At 40.7% G+C, this 16,721-nt stretch overlaps 2 protein-coding genes across 6 annotated transcripts in view; one reads left to right on the top strand and one right to left on the bottom strand.

Annotated features, from left to right (window-relative positions):
• Positions 1-14,231, bottom strand: part of LOC129845904 (UBX domain-containing protein 11-like) — a 23,048-nt gene extending 8,817 nt beyond the window's left edge. Inside the window, exons 1-12 of one of the 4 annotated variants that reach the window (XM_055913836.1) lie at positions 14,059-14,231; positions 9,492-9,930; positions 6,512-8,906; positions 6,173-6,298; positions 6,027-6,061; positions 5,425-5,547; positions 4,969-5,069; positions 2,106-2,160; positions 1,458-1,537; positions 1,004-1,127; positions 428-648; positions 34-111 (exon numbers count right to left, since the gene is read on the bottom strand). In XM_055913836.1, coding sequence (XP_055769811.1) covers positions 34-111; positions 428-648; positions 1,004-1,127; positions 1,458-1,537; positions 2,106-2,160; positions 4,969-5,069; positions 5,425-5,547; positions 6,027-6,061; positions 6,173-6,298; positions 6,512-6,618 — 1,050 coding nt within the window. In that variant the 5' untranslated portion in view covers positions 6,619-8,906; positions 9,492-9,930; positions 14,059-14,231. Of the gene's footprint in view, positions 1-33; positions 112-427; positions 649-1,003; positions 1,128-1,457; positions 1,538-2,105; positions 2,161-4,968; positions 5,070-5,424; positions 5,548-6,013; positions 6,062-6,172; positions 6,299-6,511; positions 9,931-14,058 lie in introns of those variants that run through there. The other 3 variants (XM_055913835.1, XM_055913837.1, XM_055913838.1) reach the window with 3 other exon arrangements.
• The window catches only part of si:ch211-154o6.3 (uncharacterized protein LOC563854 homolog), a 12,426-nt gene continuing 8,319 nt past the window's right edge, over positions 12,615-16,721 (top strand). Inside the window, exons 1-4 of one of the 2 annotated variants that reach the window (XM_055913833.1) lie at positions 12,615-12,969; positions 14,230-14,348; positions 14,944-15,179; positions 15,965-16,003. In XM_055913833.1, the coding sequence (XP_055769808.1) occupies positions 12,874-12,969; positions 14,230-14,348; positions 14,944-15,179; positions 15,965-16,003 (490 nt within the window). In that variant the 5' untranslated portion in view covers positions 12,615-12,873. The remainder of the gene's footprint in view (positions 12,970-14,229; positions 14,349-14,943; positions 15,180-15,964; positions 16,004-16,721) is intronic. The other variant, XM_055913834.1, reaches the window with a different exon arrangement.

The following is a 16,721-nucleotide window of genomic DNA, read 5'->3' as shown; positions in this document are numbered from 1 at the left end:
ACATTTAAAATTCACGCATGCACACACACACACCTGAAAGGGCACCCCATCTGCAAACCTGTCCTGTAGCTCAGAAGGAAAGTATCCATCCATCAGGTCTTGCATGCACTGCTGCAAAGTCATGAGCGGCAGGATGTCAGACACATTGGACTGAGATACGAACTGAGCTTTCTGTACTTATTCTGTCTGCTGCAATCTGAGAGAGAGTCAATATGTGGAAACGTTGAAATCAAAGAATCTTCAGTGAAAATGTATCTAAAGTCATGCCTGGTTCAAATATCTAGTCTGTTTCAGTACCTTCTCTAGGTGTGTTGTACTCTCTCGTAATAATCTTAACAGTAGCTGATTTGGTTATGGGTGCTGAGATTATGTACTGACTAGCCAGTCGGAGTGTAGTGAGTATTCCCTATATAGTCTCTGTCTGTACCTGTGTGCTGGCTTCCTGGTAAGAGCGGAAGGGCCCATTGAACATGAAGATGCCATTGCTGTAGAGCCGTAGTGGAATGAGGTGGTGCTGGGCCAGCTGTGCCCCTCTGGACGTGACCCTGACGTAGGACTCTCCCTCCCCAGCCAGGATGTTCAACTGCTGGATGTTCTGGAGCACCAGGTCAAAGTTTATCTGGAAGTTCCTCCTGGCCACAGAGGTCTCTGCATAACACAGGCCACCATAATAAGTGAATGCATAATTAAAGATTTTCTGTTTGAAAATCATCCAGGCATCACATGAGCACAGCTCGTGAAACTTTAACTGGTGCATTGAAACAATGGCAGCTCCTTTGTACTGTTGGAAAATACCGTTTGAAGATGTGATTTGATTAGATTAGGTTTTACTTGGCTGCCTGTTAAGGAGGGTGTACTGTTACAGCATATTCAGATAGAAATGTATCATGTAGAAAGAATATGATTGCCTGTCAGATAGAATAGGGAATCTTAGCAGATCTATTAATTATATTTCTATCTGCAACATAAGGCTCAGCACTTAATAACTCCCTGGTTCCTTTACCTGGTTGCCACACCCCTCTCTCGGAGCTCTGGGTCTGCTCAGCTTCCTCTACTTCCTGTTGACTGGCTGTGTCGCGCTCCTCTCCGCTCCCCACCCAGATCATGCCGTAGTCGTTCAGAAACCGCTGAGTGGGGGGAAAAAAACACTGAGTTTAAAGAAAACTTTGCAGTGACATCAGTTAAAGAGGTGAACTAAACTATATAGAACAGACTTCGAGATGACTCAACCACCACAACACAACTTCTCTGTTATACTGTATGTAGAAAGGTTCAAGTCTAAATTGGACATGCACTGACTTCATAAGATATATTGTAAATCACACAGACACAGGTTAGTGCTTCTATGGCTTTCAATACTGTGTGGTCCATCTATGTCTGTGCAATGTACCAAACTGATAGCTGAGGACCAAAAAAAACATTGCTCCGTTGTATCACCATGGCGATGATGGTCTTACCTCCATCTCCGATAACTGGCCCTGAAGCCTGTGGCATGTTTTTATGAGATCATCCTCTCTGCACCTATCACTGTTTTTCTCTAAAAACCACAGAAACAGAATGTTTTGGTTATCCAAACGTAACATGTTCCATACTCTTAATATCTTTTCTTTTCACTTAACAGAGATGAGAGGGAGATGACAGAGGTAGAGAACACTGTATAGGCCTACATGGGGCTGTATTTCTATAAATACATGAATACTAGGCCTACATGGGGCTGTATTTCTATAAATACATGAATACTAGGCCTACATGGGGCTGTATTTCTATAAATACATGAATACTAGGCCTACATGGGGCTGTATTTCTATAAATACATGAATACTAGGTCTACATGGGTTCTGTATTTCTATAAATACATGAATACTAGGCCTACATGGGGCTGTATTTCTATAAATACATGGATACCAGGCCTACATGGGTTCTGTATTTCTATAAATACATGAATACTAGGCCTACATGGGGCTGTATTTCTATAAATACATGAATACTAGGCCTACATGGGGCTGTATTTCTATAAATACATGCATACTAGGCCTACGTGTGTTGTGACTGGAGCTCTGTGGTTCCAGAACTGTATGATATATATGGTAGGCTGAAATAATTACCTGTTGACTTCTGAAGAAGCTTTATTTTCTCCTCCAGAGCTGTAATTATTTTCTCCTTCAAATAGAAAATCACAAAATAAACATAGATATGTTGTCAAGTCAAGAACTTGGTCTGTACATATATCAATGTTTGGGCATGTACTTCATGCATAGAATACTAGCCGGATGTGTATAGACCACTACTGTCTTTAGTATCTGTTTTCAGTGTTGGGGAAGCTACTCTGAAAATAAAGTTTACCAAGCTACCAATTACTTCACACTGGAAGAAGTTGAGCTCCAGTAAAGCTGCCTTTAAGAGAAATATAGTTTGTTTAACTGAAGCTACTTTGAAAAAGTAGTTCACTACATCAAAACTGCCTTGTAAAAAAGTATTATATCTAAGTCTGAAAAGTCATATAAATGTACTGGGTTGAAAAATATATACAATGCATTCGGAAAGTATTCATACCCCATTACTTTTTCCACATTTTGTTACATTACAGCCTTATTCTAAAATGTATTAAATTGCTTTTTTCCCCTCAATCTACACACAATACCCCATAAAGACAAAGCAAAATTGTAGCAAATGTATTTAAAAACGTGTAACTGAAATAGTAAAGACCCTTTACTCAGTACTTTGTTGAAGCACCTTTGGCAGCGATTACAGCCTTGAGTCTTCTTGCGTATGACGCTACAAGCTTGGCACACCTGTAGAGTTTCTTCCATTCTTCTCTGTAGATCCTCTCAAGCTCTGTCAGGTTGGATGGGGAGGGTCGCTGCACAGCTATTTTCAGGTCTCTCCAGAGATGTTCGATTGGGTTCAAGTCCGGGCTCTGGCTGGGCCACACAAGGACATTCAGAGACTTGTCCTGAAGCCACTCCTGCGATGTCTTGGCTGTGTGCTTAGGGTTGTTGTCCTGTTGGAAGGTGAACCGTTGACCCAGTCTTATGTCCTGAGCGCACACAGCATGATGCTGCCACCATCATGCTTTACCGTAGGGATGGTGCCAGGTTTCCTCCATACGTGACTCTTGGAATTCAGGCCAAATAGTTCAATCTTGGATTCAGCAGACCAGATAATCTTGTTTCTCATGGTCTGAGAGTCCTTTAGGTGCCTTTTGGCAAACTCCAAGCGGCTGTCATGTGCCTTTGACTGAGGAGTGGCTTCTGTCTGGCCACTCTACTATAAAGGCCTGATTGGTGGAGTGTTGCAGAGATGGTTGTCCTTCTGGAAGGCTCTCCCATCTCCATAGAGGAACTCTGGAGCTCTGTCAGAGTGATCATCGGGTTCTTGGTCACCTCCCTGACCAACACCCTTCTCCCCCTACTGCTCAGTTTGGCCGGATGGCCAGCTCTAGAAAGAGTCTTGGTGGTTCCAAACTTCTTCCATTTAAGAATGACGGAGGCCACTGTGTTCTTGGGGACCTTCAATGCTGCGGACAGTTTTTGGCAACCTTCCCCAGATCTGTGCCTTGACACAATACTGTATCGGAGCTCTATGGACAATTCCTTCAACCTCATGGCTTTGTTTTTGCCGGGGGACCTTATATAGACAGGTGTGTGCCTTTCCAAATCATGTCCAATCAATTGAATTTACCACAGGTGGACTCCACTCAAGTTGTAAAAACATCTCAAGGATGATCAATAGAAACAGGATGCACCTGAGCTCAACTCATAGCAAAGGGTTTGAATACTTATGTAAATAAGGTATTTTCTGCAAACATTTCTAAAAACAATTTTTGCTTTGTCATTATGGGGTATTGTGTGTAGACTGATGAGAAAGAACAACAACAATTTAATCAATTTTAGAATATGGCTGTAACGTAACAAAATGTGGAAAAAGTCAAGTGGTTGGAACACTTTCCGAATGCACTGTACGCTGTATATTCTTTTGGCGAAACATTGAATGGGTTAATTGCAGTAGTTAGCTACACTGTTACAGGGGCGGCTGCCACTGTTACAGTGGCGGCAGGTAGCCTAGTGGTTAGAGCGTTGGGCCAGTAACCGAAAGGTTGCTAGATCAAATCCCCGAGCGAAGGTAAAAATCTGTCGTTCTGCCCCTGAACAAGGCACTGTTCCTAGGCCGTCATTGTAAATTGACTTGCCTAGTTAAATAAATTGACTTGCCTAGTTAAATAAAGGTTAAATTAATAAAAATGATTACATGGCAAAAAAGTTATTAACTACTGAAAAGACTATGAATATTTGAATTTCGGTAAACAATCACCAAGCTACTGGAAAATGTAGGTAAATTACTATTTCAATGACATAGTGGAACTACTCCCAAACACTGTCTATTTTCAACTCGACAGCACAACTTTGGAAAATATGTTGCTGCTTGAGGAGGTCTCTTATTACCTCATCATACAAACTATAAGAAGTATCTTGCCATTCAAAATATGAGAAGTATCTTATACAAACTATAGTATAAGGAGTCTCTTGTCATGCAAACTATAACGAACAAAGGTCCAACACAGAATACTGATGCAACATTCACACATTTTGGCAGATTTGTTGTTTTTGTTTTTGTTTAGAAAACCTTTATTGGCACCATTTAGCTACTGTTCATACATAGTGTAGCAGAAATATGTGCAGACTTGGCACTTGTGTGACAGGCCTCCTGTAAGTGCAACTTCATCCCCATTCGGTGGTTGAGCTTTCCTTTAAAATGCATGCTTTTGATTGGTTGTTGCGGAGGATCACAGAGGTTGATGTGGTTGAGGTCGATTTCAGATCTAACCAAAACGCTGTCTCGCTGGAGGTGTTCACAGAAGCGTTGTTACCAGTTTTTCCATTGATTGCACTGGAAGTCGCTCTGGATAAGTGTGTGCTAAATAACTCAAATGTCATTTCTTTGTCTGAATGTGTGTGGTACTTGGCTCACCTTGTGGTCAATGTCCAGGGCTTGGGTCTTCACCTTGGTCTCCAGCAGGGTCAGCCTCTGCATCATAGAGGACATCAGCTCAAAATCACTAGGGGGTGCACCTGTAGGGTTCAGTCAGAGTTCACTAGATCAGGAAGCGTAATACCTGTATAATAAAAGCTACTGTACTGTCTTACGGTACAATGATGCATACATTTTTACTGATTCTGAGAACACTCTGTTTTAATGTTACTGTACATTATCAGAAACCCAAACTGTCTTTTTGGAAACCCACATTTGTGACCAGAGTGCTGTATTAGGAAAATGAGACACATTATTTTGTGGTCAATGCACACCACATACTAATCTAACAACCATGCATGAGATTTCCAGTGTTGTCGAAATGTGATGTGACGTTGGTTGTGGTTGTGAATATTTCAGCACAGGGTGAGTTGTAAGGACATCAAACAAACATACAACTACTGTTGCTTTTCCTTTGTTTGGCTTTTGATTTGGAAGGACAGGCAATATCAGTGGCTTGAGCCTGAGGCGTAGGGTGATTCAAAGCAGATACATCATTCAGCAGAGTAGCTTCATATTCTAAAGAAGAAGAAAAATGACAAGAACACAAACAGAATGACCCCAGGTTTTTAAAGAGCTATATTCAGAGGCAGTACATGTACTATGATCTCATAGTTAGACTATAACAGGGTTCCCCAACTGACGGCCGGCGTGGGTGATTTTATTTGACCATTCAAGTTTTAAGAGCATAAAAAGAATACTAAAATGTTATTTATTTTTAAATGTTTTATTGTTAGTCGTAAAAGACTGTAAAAACACCAGCAAATCAGCTCCAAGTTATTTTAATTTTGGAAATCTGTTCCAAAGTATTCCCATGCACAATAGAGAGATATGTGATCGTATACTAACCTAAGCAAGGTCTGAAATTATTATGATTTAGTAAAATATTATATCTTCTTGTGGTCAATTTGCAGTCTACAAATTATTTGTAATTATGTTCTGCCTCCTGGCCATCTGCTCAAGAAAAATATCGTCTTTGAAATACCTTAATCCCATACCTGCAAATGGATTCTCCTTGAAAGGCACTCTTCTCCTATTTGAGAAAAAATAGCAATCATCAGTAATGCAAATGAACATGGAAATCCATCTAATTGCAATACTTTTTGTCTAGGAAAAGATCCACTTTGTTTTCTCTTGAACATACCCTTGCTGGTTCATGGGCCCAGGAAGAGGAACACGTCGGGTTTTCCTCAACATTGAAAGTGGTGAGCTCATCTCCTTACGTTCATAAAACACGTGGGGTCGATAGGATGCACAAATGGCTAGCAGACTAGTGTAGAAGTAATTTTGTGATTCAACAATGAAAGTTTAAAAAAAATACAATATTTATGAGCACCTGGCTGACATTGACATGTTTGACATGCAAGCACATAGCAGCTAAAAACGCTAAATAAATGTCCTGAAAGTCTACACTTGGTTCAGTTAGGCTTAATAAACGAAATTAACTTTTATTTGTCATGCTAGGAATTTATGAATAACTTACAAGTGAATGACTCTAGATTCTGTAGGTTGGAATATTGTGCTTGCTCTTCTTTTACATCTAGAGGATTGTTTGGAGTTCGTTGCCATTGGTAACGTGGATCGTGACATTTCATTGGCTCGTTGCTGGTTCCAGAATTAAATACACCCTCCTTCACACCGTGAAGAACCAGCCAAAGGGATACGTTGAAAATGAAAGTGATACATTGTTATTCAAAGTATGACATTGTAATCATCCATCGACAAACCTTGATATAAATGGAATGATGTACCCAAACACTAGTCTACTTTTGTTTCAAAAGTTGTCACACACCTAGCCCTAGATCAGAACATACTATACAAAACATAACTATACATAGCATGCTATACAAAACATAACACTACAATGCAATACAATACAATACAATACATTAAATAGGCTATTGGCATATATGGAAAAAATTGAAGAATACAAAAATACCCATTTGTTTCACTAGTGCCAAATATCAAGACAATTATTTGTAGTCCCTATTAAAGTGAATTTACGCTGCTCATGACTGTAAAACAGATCTCTGTACTTGTGCCCATGCAGTCATGGTGCACACATCCCTTTCAGACCCATCATCTTCTAGCTGAAATAAACACCGATACACTTTTGCTGTTCAGAGACTCAACCCTCTTCAACTCTGGTCTGTGCTGTCTTCATCCTGCTGGTGCTGTTTGTGTTCACAGAGGCCAAGGTGAGGCATCCTTCAACCACAGAGGTCAAGGTAAGAACCAAAATATGAGTATTAGTAAAGTATTAAGTAGAGATTAGCCATATTAATTGTAGAGTTCAGCAATGTAGAGGTCAGAAATTGTATACATATCATCAATAGCACTTACTTGTGATGATTCGTTTTCCAGGTATTGTGTGAACGTTTAAGCAACAGCCTAAATTGTTGTGAAATGTCTAAAATCGTCCTATTTACTTTGTCTTTCAGATGAATGGAACCACAATTCCACATGTGCTAATGTGCTAAATGCTAACGGGTCTATAGGCCTACCTGCAATAAGGGTTGTTCTTGAATTGCAGTGGCATTTGGGCGTGGCATTTTGGAATACATTTATTTCATTTTTCTCTATTTAAAAAAATAAATAAAGATGTATTGGGTACATCTTCCCATTCTAAATTAACTAATATGGGAGCTTAATGACTTTTAATAATGTTTTACTATTATGATAACTTTGTGGCACCAGCAGGAGTAGTTACACCAGTGATGGTAACTCCAATGACTACATTTTGGTAATTGAGGATTTTCTTTAATGGAGGACACAGATGCTCGAATCTAAGGTCATTAACCCTTTAAAAATAATTTACTAAACTGTTTTTGTTTCATAATTTTGCTCACAGTGTAATTTCCCTACATGTAAAATGTGTAACACAAATTACATTATTTAGACACACCAAATTTTCAATGGAATCCTCAAATGTATGAGATACTGAAAGGGTGTGATTAACTAATAATTGTATTTAATATAGACCTTTCCAGTGCAACGGTTTGCAACTGGAGGGAATGCAAGGTTCTTGTATATCTTTGTAATGAGGGATTTTCAAGGTGGTTACACCAATGGGAATAAACTTAGGGACACATATTATATTTGTAAAAATAATAGTTCTTTTAATAGCCTGTTTTGTTTTTATTGATCTATACAAGATGTATAATACTTTTGTTTACTTTCTAGAATTCAAAAATATTACATAGATTGACATCTTTAAATGCCCCAAAACATGTCACTACAATTGTACTGGGTCACTACCGAGACAAGTCAATTTGCTTGGCCTAAGTACTTTCAACAATGCCTAAACATAACGTTTTGCAGTATAAAGCACTTGCAGTATGTGATAATGTATGTGATAATGATAATGTATGTGATAAATGGATAAACAGTTCAAAATAAACAGAAAACATGTATGATGTGTAACTATTTGTAATTTTGAAGTGTTTTTTGTAGATGTAAATACACCACAATTCAAGAACGACCCATAAAGGATTCTTCGGCTGTCCCAGAGAACCCTGTTTGGTTCTAGGTAGAATATTATCACCAAAGGGTTCTTAAAAGGTTATACGATGGTTAGTTGGGTAAGTTGGGTTCTACATCGGTTCTACATCTGATCTACATGAGGCCAAAAAGGGTTATCCTACAGGGACAGCAGAATAAACTTTTATGGGTCTAGGTAGCCCCTTTTCTAAGAGTGTAGAAATTCAGTTCCTTCTCTTGCTCTCTCTCTTCCCTCTATCTTCTCTGTAGGCAATCGGGGGCAAGCACCCTGACTCTTCCGTTTTTGCTGCAGTTGGGGCTGATGGTTGCACCTGCCTGACTTCAGACTCTGCTGTAGCACTTGGTATGCTCTCCTTGCACAAGACTCTGCAGAACTTCTGCAACAACAGTGGCAACAACATAAGAATAGCTTCAATGACTAGGCCTACTATATTTACCGGTGCTGTAGACCTAGCTGACCCGTTTCCATGATTGAACACCATGAAAGACTTAACCCAAATGATCTTGTAATAATCATACAGATACAGAAATAAAGTTGTGTATCTACACTCTTCTTGATATTTTCTTTCTCTGTCTGATAAATGGAGCCATATGAAGACTATGCCCATGACGCATTGTGGGCTAGGGATAGGCTAGGCATTAGCCTTGGAAAAATGACAAAACGTTGATAGTGCCAGAAAATGCACAGCAGGACATAGAAGAGAAATTATGTCGAATGGAAAGCAATACCTCCACCTGTTTTCAAAAATGCTTTCACACATACAATGCCTATAGAAAGTCTATACCCCCTTGAACTTTTTTGGGGCATTACAAAGTGGGATTGAATTATATTTAAATGTAATTTTTTGCCATTGATCTACACAAAATACTCCATAATGTCAAAGGGAGAAGAAAATTCTACACATTTGTACAAATTAATAGAAAATGTATAACTAAACTATAGTTGTCGCATAAGTGTTTACCTCCTTCGTTTAGGCAATCCTAAATTAGTTTCGAAGTAACATTTGGGGCTACTCCCGAGTGGTGCATCTGTCTAAGGCACTGCTTGAGTGCCTTACTACAGACCCGGGTTCGATCCCAGCCTGTGTCACAACCGGCCGTGACCGGGAGATCCAAAGTCCCAGTGTTGTCCGGGTTAGGGGAGGGTTTGGCTGGGGGGGCTTTACTTGGCTCATCGCGCTCTAGCGACTCTTTGTACCGGGCCGGGTACCTGAAGGCTGACTTCAGTCGTCAGTTGAACAGTGTTTCCTCCGACACATTCTTCTGGGTTAAGCAGCCGGGTGTTAAGGAGCGCGGTTTGGCTGGTCATGTTTCGGAGGACGCATGACTTGACCTTCGCCTCTCCCGAACCCGTTGGGGAGTTGCTGTGATGAGCCAAGATCGTAATTGGATATGATGAAACTGGGGAGAAAAGTGAGTAAAATGTAACAAATCACATAATAAGTTATATGGACTCACTCTGTGTGAAATAATAGAGGTTGACATGATTTTTGAATGACTAACCCTTCCTCTGTCCCCCATACATACAACATCTATAAGGTCCCTCAGTCAAGTATTGAATTTCAGGCCTCCCGGGTGGCGCAGTGGTCTAGGGCACTGCATCGCAGTGCTAACTGCGCCACCAGAGTCTCTGGGTTCGCGCCCAGGCTCTGTCGCAGCCGGCCGCGACCGGGAGGTCCGTGGGGCGACGCACAATTGGCATAGCGTTGTCCGGGGTAGGGATGGTTTGGCCGGTAGGGATATCCTTGTCTCATCGCGCTCCAGCGACTCCTGTGGCGGGCCGGGCGCAGTGCGCGCCAACCAAGGGGGCCAGGTACACAGTGTTTCCTCCGACACATTGGTGCGGCTGGCTGGGTTGTGCTTCGGAGGACGCATGGCTTTCGACCTTCGTCTCTCCCGAGCCCGTACGGGAGTTGTAGCGATGAGACAAGGTAGTAATTACTAGCGATTGGATACCACGAAAATTGGGGAGAAAATGGGATTAAAAAAAATAAATAAAATAAAAATAAAAATAAAAAATAATAATAATAATATTGAATTTCAAGCACATATTAAACTAAAAAGACCAGGGACCTTTTCGAAAGCCTCATAAAGAAAGGCAGTGATTGGTAGTGTTACGATCGTCGACGGAAGAATGGTCGGACCAAGATGCAGCATGGTATAGGTTAATCATATTTATTAATGATAACCAGCAACAAAACAAGAAAGAGAAACCAAAGAAACGTACAGCCTTGTAGGGCTCAACAGCAACAATACAAAAACAAGATCCCACAAACTAAGGTGGAAAAAAGGATACCTAAGTATGATCCCCAATCAGAGACAACGATAGACAGCTGCCTCTGATTGGGAACCATACCAGGCCAACATAGAAATACAACATAGATTGCCCACCCTAGTCACACCCTGACCTAACCAAATAGAGAATAAAAAGGCTCTCTAAGGTCAGGGCGTGACAGGTAGATGGGTAACAATAACAAATCAGACATTAAATATATATTTAAGCATGGTCCAGTTAATTATTATGCCGTGGATGATGTATTAAACTACTTTGACACATCAAAGATGCAGTCTTCCTTCTGAACTGAGCTGCAGGACAGGAAATAAAATGCTTAGTGATGTCACTGTGAGGCCGTTGGTGATTTTAAAACAGCTACAGTGTTCAATGGCTGTGATGGTAAAAAAATGAGGATGGATCAACAGCGTTGTAGTTACCTAATTTACAGAGTGAAAAGAATAATACAAATATACAGAAAAAAATATTCCAAAACATGCATATGTATGCAAGGCACTAAAGTAATACTGCAAAAAAAATACACTGCAAAGGAATAAACATTTTGGCCTAAATGCAAAGCCTTATGTTTGAGGCAAATCCAACACAACACATCACTCAGTAACTGCCTCCTTATTTTCAAGAATGGTGGTGGCTGCATCATGGTATGTGTATGCTTGACATCGACTGCAGAGTTTTTCAGGATGAAAATAAATGTGATGGAGCTAAACACGGGCAAACCCCTAGAGAAAAACCTGCTTCAGTCTGCTTTACCCCAGACTGGGAAAGGAATTCACTTTTCAAGAGGACATTAACCAACAACACAAATCCAAATCTACACTGGCGTTGCTTACCAAGAAGACAGTGAATGTTCCTGAGTGGCCAAGTTACAGGTTTGACTTAAATCTGCTTGGCAAGACTTGAAAATGGCTGTCTAGCTATAATCCCCAACACCTTGACAAAGCTTGAAGAATTTTGAAAAGAATAATGGGAAAATGTGGCACAATACAGGTATACAAAGCTCTTATGAGACTTACCCAGGAAGACTCACAGCTGTAATCACTGCCAAAGGTGTTTTTAACATGCATTGACTGAGGGGGTGTATACTTAACTAATCAAGGTATAGTGGTGTTTTATTTTTCTTCCACTTTGACATTATAGATTATTTCATGTAGATAGTTGCCAAAAAGGAGAATTAGTCTAAATCTATTTCAATCCTACTTTGTAACACAATAAAATGTGAAGAAATCCAAGGGGGGTGTAGACTTTTATAGGCACTGTAGACAGACTAGACACATAAATCATGTTTACTATGGAAGTTATTACAACTAATTATAACAAATGGTGCATATTGGCGTTACGGGTGAGCACTTATTTGTTATTGAATTAAATGACTATTTAAATGTTTTATCTCACAAACTGAATTATTGAAGACCAAGTCCTATTCTCATACACTGAATATAAATGATTATTCAGTTATAACACCAAACATTGTTAGGCTAAAACAAAAGGCACAGAAATGAAATCTTATCAAATCAGTCACTATAGGGGAGAAGTGAACGAGGGTAGAAATGAGGGAGCACATTTAATAAAAATGAAACGCTCCCTTGGTATTTGGATTTTGTAAATTAAGTTCCTCTCCATTCCACCTAGTGTCACTGTAAACCAGAGCAACGTCTGTAACCGTCCGGGAGACCAGAGAAGAAGTTAATAAAGCGCCTGTGCTTGTTTGAGATCTACTACATTGCAGCCAGACTGCGCAGGATTACTGATCTACATAGATCATCTCCTGGGAAAAACATCCGTTCGTTATGTGGTGAAGATTAGCGAATTTGCGCAGATCCTTGCTCAAACGTATCCCCTCAAACACGCTCACACAGGCTATCCACCATTGTTGTCATCAGCGATGAGACACGTATATGGAAACGATTGACTGGACAGAGAAAGGACAACAAACTAGTGAAACACGGTAGAAACACTTAAACATGAATGTCGCATGACCCACAAGCCTAGTGAAACATTGTAGACATAATACTCTGGAACAGTTGTTGGCGCTTGTAGAATAAGGGTTTCAGATGGGGGAGGTGAGAAAACTCCAGAAGAAATTGAGACAGATTGAGAATCTGGAGATCAACATTTCTCAATCTCTCACTCCAGAAGAAAGAGTTAAGGTACAGCACACGACTTCACTTCTAATCTTCAGCCATAGTTTTAATGTCAGGCGTGTCATGAGCGCACCGGTGCTTATTCCACAATCCCGAATAGATTTCCCTTGGTACTAATACTCCCGGATATGACTGTACTCGCTCCCAAGAGAGATCTTGATGTAGCACCTTAATCCTCCAATACAATCTTGCAGGTTACATTTTACATTATTACACTCTCGGTCGTGAGTGAGTTCAATTGAGGCCAACCTAGCTGGAGCACACCAAGACTGAACAGCTGATCATGAAATAACGTCACCCATGTGAGATAGAGAATAGGCTCGCTAGATCATAATCTTTAGAAATATAGTGGTGAACAACTTGCGTTCTCATTGGGTTTTGGCCGCGTTTTAGATCAACGTCATCTACACTGGCACTAATTGAATACGTCAAATGTAAGCATAACAATGATACCCTTCTCTTGTGTCGAGATGTATGACGCCTTTATAATCTTGATTTCGTGTCATTCTCATTGGGGTTTTGGCAATCTGAATCACCGTGTAAAGGGTAGGGAGGGGGTTGCGTTTATAGACCTTGGATTGCAGATGCTATGAGAGGATTTGAAGCCACCGGTCGGCCATATTGGCACTCCCTAGCAGGAGACTTCCATAGGAATGAATGGAATTCTACAGTATTTAAATTAAATGTTTCTAGGACAAAAGTACATGTATTTAAGTATTTTTGTTGTAGAGGGGACAGTAACATTAGTACTTGCAAAAAAAATACTGTGTAGATCTTTATTTAAAAATAATTATGTTTAGCTCACATATCATTTGAAAGTATACATTAAGGTGCCTGTAATAGAATAATTGTGTCAAAAACGAATGTAAACATTAATAAATACATTTCTGTAGCTTCCAAAATATATTTTTACAATTGAGGAGTGCCAAGATTGCTGCGCGGTGGCTTCAATACAGCACCCCCTGTCAGTCATTCGGGGTTTATACGAATCGTTGGGGGGCACATATCAATAGTCTACCATGGTCATTTTGTCTCCTTTCCTTCATCTGCTCTGATCTGGAAACATAGTACTATAATGGATGGATGTCTACTCACTGTCTTTTATCAGTCCATCTCTTCTCAGATCAGTCCAGATGAAGGAGGAGCGACGTTGGACTATTGAGACGTACCCAGGGAGATTTCTACGGTCATGCATGTTATTATTAACCTAAATTATGGGCTCAAACAAATCTAAGCCCCCCCCCTCCCCCTCCCCTCCATCTTCAGATCTCCAGGAAGGCGGAGCTCCGCACCAGATTGGCTGAACTTCTGCTGCAGCTTTCTGGCCCCCAGCAAACTCCGGGGATTGTGGGAGGAGGAAAACATGAGAAGATGAAAAGACAAGTGTAAGGAAAGAGAGAGAGGGAGGGAGAGCTAGAGGGAGATAGGGGAGATTAACATCCCTGTTCACAAGCTGTAACATTCACTTTGATGCTTTGATCTGGCTTGAGTCTAGCCGACATAGGTCAAAGTCAGTCAGTCATTCTTTCAAGGCATCCTAATGTATTGGAGGAGCAGAGGGGATAGTACGTCATGTAGCCATCACTTAGGGATTCTTTCCACAGAGTTACGACTGGGCACACTCTCCCAGGGCTTTGAAATACCAAGGGAATACCAGGGGAAATGTCATTATCACAAAGTAGTATAAAGACACGATAATGAAAATGATAGTGATCATCTGTTAATCAAATATACAACAACAACAATCTGTTTTCCACGCCATGCCGACAACTGTATATTTATGCACTTTGAAATTATACTTGTAATGAAGTGCTATAGAAATGTAATAAAGGATTGTCATTATTTGTAAGCTTGCTTGTGTGTCTATGGCTTAGCCTATGCACTGTTCTGTATGTCTGTGCACATGTTGCCCTGAATGTGACTGCACTGTCAATTCACTCTTGGTGTTTGGTGTGTTCTCTTTTTTTGCTCGGGGCACAGTGAAGCCACCTCTGAGGCTCTTCCATCACACAGCCCCTCTGCTACCAAGATCCCCAAGGGAGAAGCAGAGCCAGCAGGCCGACAGAAGAAGACAGGCAGTCAGAAGGAGACGGTAACAAGGGGAGAGACAGGAAGAAAGGAGGAGACGGGAGGACGGAGAGAGACAGGAGCAGGGGGAGAGCAGTCAGAGCCCTGTCTAGCTGTGACCGACACAAGCCCCAAGGAAAACCAGGAAGGTGGGGTTATCTTTCAACTAGGGTTTGTTAGATTATGTCGACACATTCTCAAACTCATTGGTATCTCACAAATGTATTGTGATTGAAGGAAAGAAAATATGGAAACAGCTCGGTAGGCTCCCAGAAATTATATTACAAATAGTTAATGTTTGGATCTGTCCTTCCCTCCTGGGTTGTGTTCATTAGGGTCCACTGTGGGCACACTGTAGCAAAACGCTTCAGAGCGACAAACCAAAACAACCATTTCGTGAGTTCAGAGCGTACCTACCTGTTTCAGACTGTTTTCTTCTGCTTCGTGCCTACTGAACACAAGCCTGATCTGTCTGTACTGTTTGTTTCCTAGATACAGAATTAGTTTCATGCTCTAGAGCTGACAAATACGTGTATAGTAGTTATTGATCAACTAAGGTTAGAGAAGTGTTGAGTCAACCATGGCTATTATAGTCTCTCCCAACGTCCCTGATCAGGCCTGTATTCACCAAGTGTCTCAGAATAGGCCCGCTGATCTAGTATTAGTTTAGCCTTTTAGGTCACACTGAATAAGATCGTATAGACCGATTCTAGATCAGCACCTACTCTGAGACGCTTTGTGGATACTTGCCCAATGTCCCTCCCTGTCTTATTCATTATGATATCAAAGGCAAAACGGGATCCTAGATCCGTGTCTGTTTTGACTTCCTTCCCTCATAATGCCACCCCCTTTTATGCGCGGTGTAACTATGAATAAGGTCGAGCAACCTGTCGGATCCAAGTGGAATAAAATCTTTGTTATTTTTTTCCAATAGGAATACCACCGTTCTCCATGCACTGTAATTTACACATTGGTAAGAGCTATTGATAAGATCCAGGTAAAGTACGCCGCTTAGATAAGGGGATTGTAAATATGAATAGACAATTGTTTCAGATCTATTTGAACTTCTGATCGCTGGAGACCAATGTGAAACCAGTCATATGGCAGCAAACGAAAGCATATCGACATGTCAACTTCCCCACAGAGACTTTTATAGAAGGAAGGCCTTATAACTTTGCTAGAATAACATTTGGAGAGCCAAGCTATAGGCTTCTGTAGCCATGCGCAAATGAGAGTATAGCGCCAAACGTAGAGAGTCGATTTGTGGTTTTCTAGAGTGTTTTAATTATATCTACTTTTTTTCCTGTGTATTTTACAATTTGTATCATGTTAAATATTAGCCACTGTCAGTTATACCCACACATATTTTTAACGGTTACTTTAGTGTTTGTTTCCTTACATTTGGCATCATTCCATTACACGGTTAGTTCACCTTTTTCTTTCCTCTGTCACATTTGTGTGGTAGGATCGCTAGTAATAGTGGATCATATTGGGCTAACGTATTGCAAGTTGTGCAGTCATTTGCGACATGTAGCCTATTGGAATCATTATGGACTGCAGACCATAAATGCAGTGCATGTAACAGTTTAAACCTGGGGCGTGGCGCACGGTTCACAACGGCTGGACTGTTCTCATCACAGTTCCATGATTAGTGAGGGTTATTTAAGGTCGATTTGGAGGACTACTTTTCA

The sequence above is a fragment of the Salvelinus fontinalis genome, unplaced genomic scaffold (genome assembly GCF_029448725.1).
Source record: "Salvelinus fontinalis isolate EN_2023a unplaced genomic scaffold, ASM2944872v1 scaffold_0401, whole genome shotgun sequence".
Classification (NCBI taxonomy): Eukaryota; Metazoa; Chordata; class Actinopteri; order Salmoniformes; family Salmonidae; genus Salvelinus; species Salvelinus fontinalis.
The sequence above is the reverse complement of the archived record's forward strand: the minus strand, read 5'-3'. Positions and strand labels throughout refer to the sequence as shown.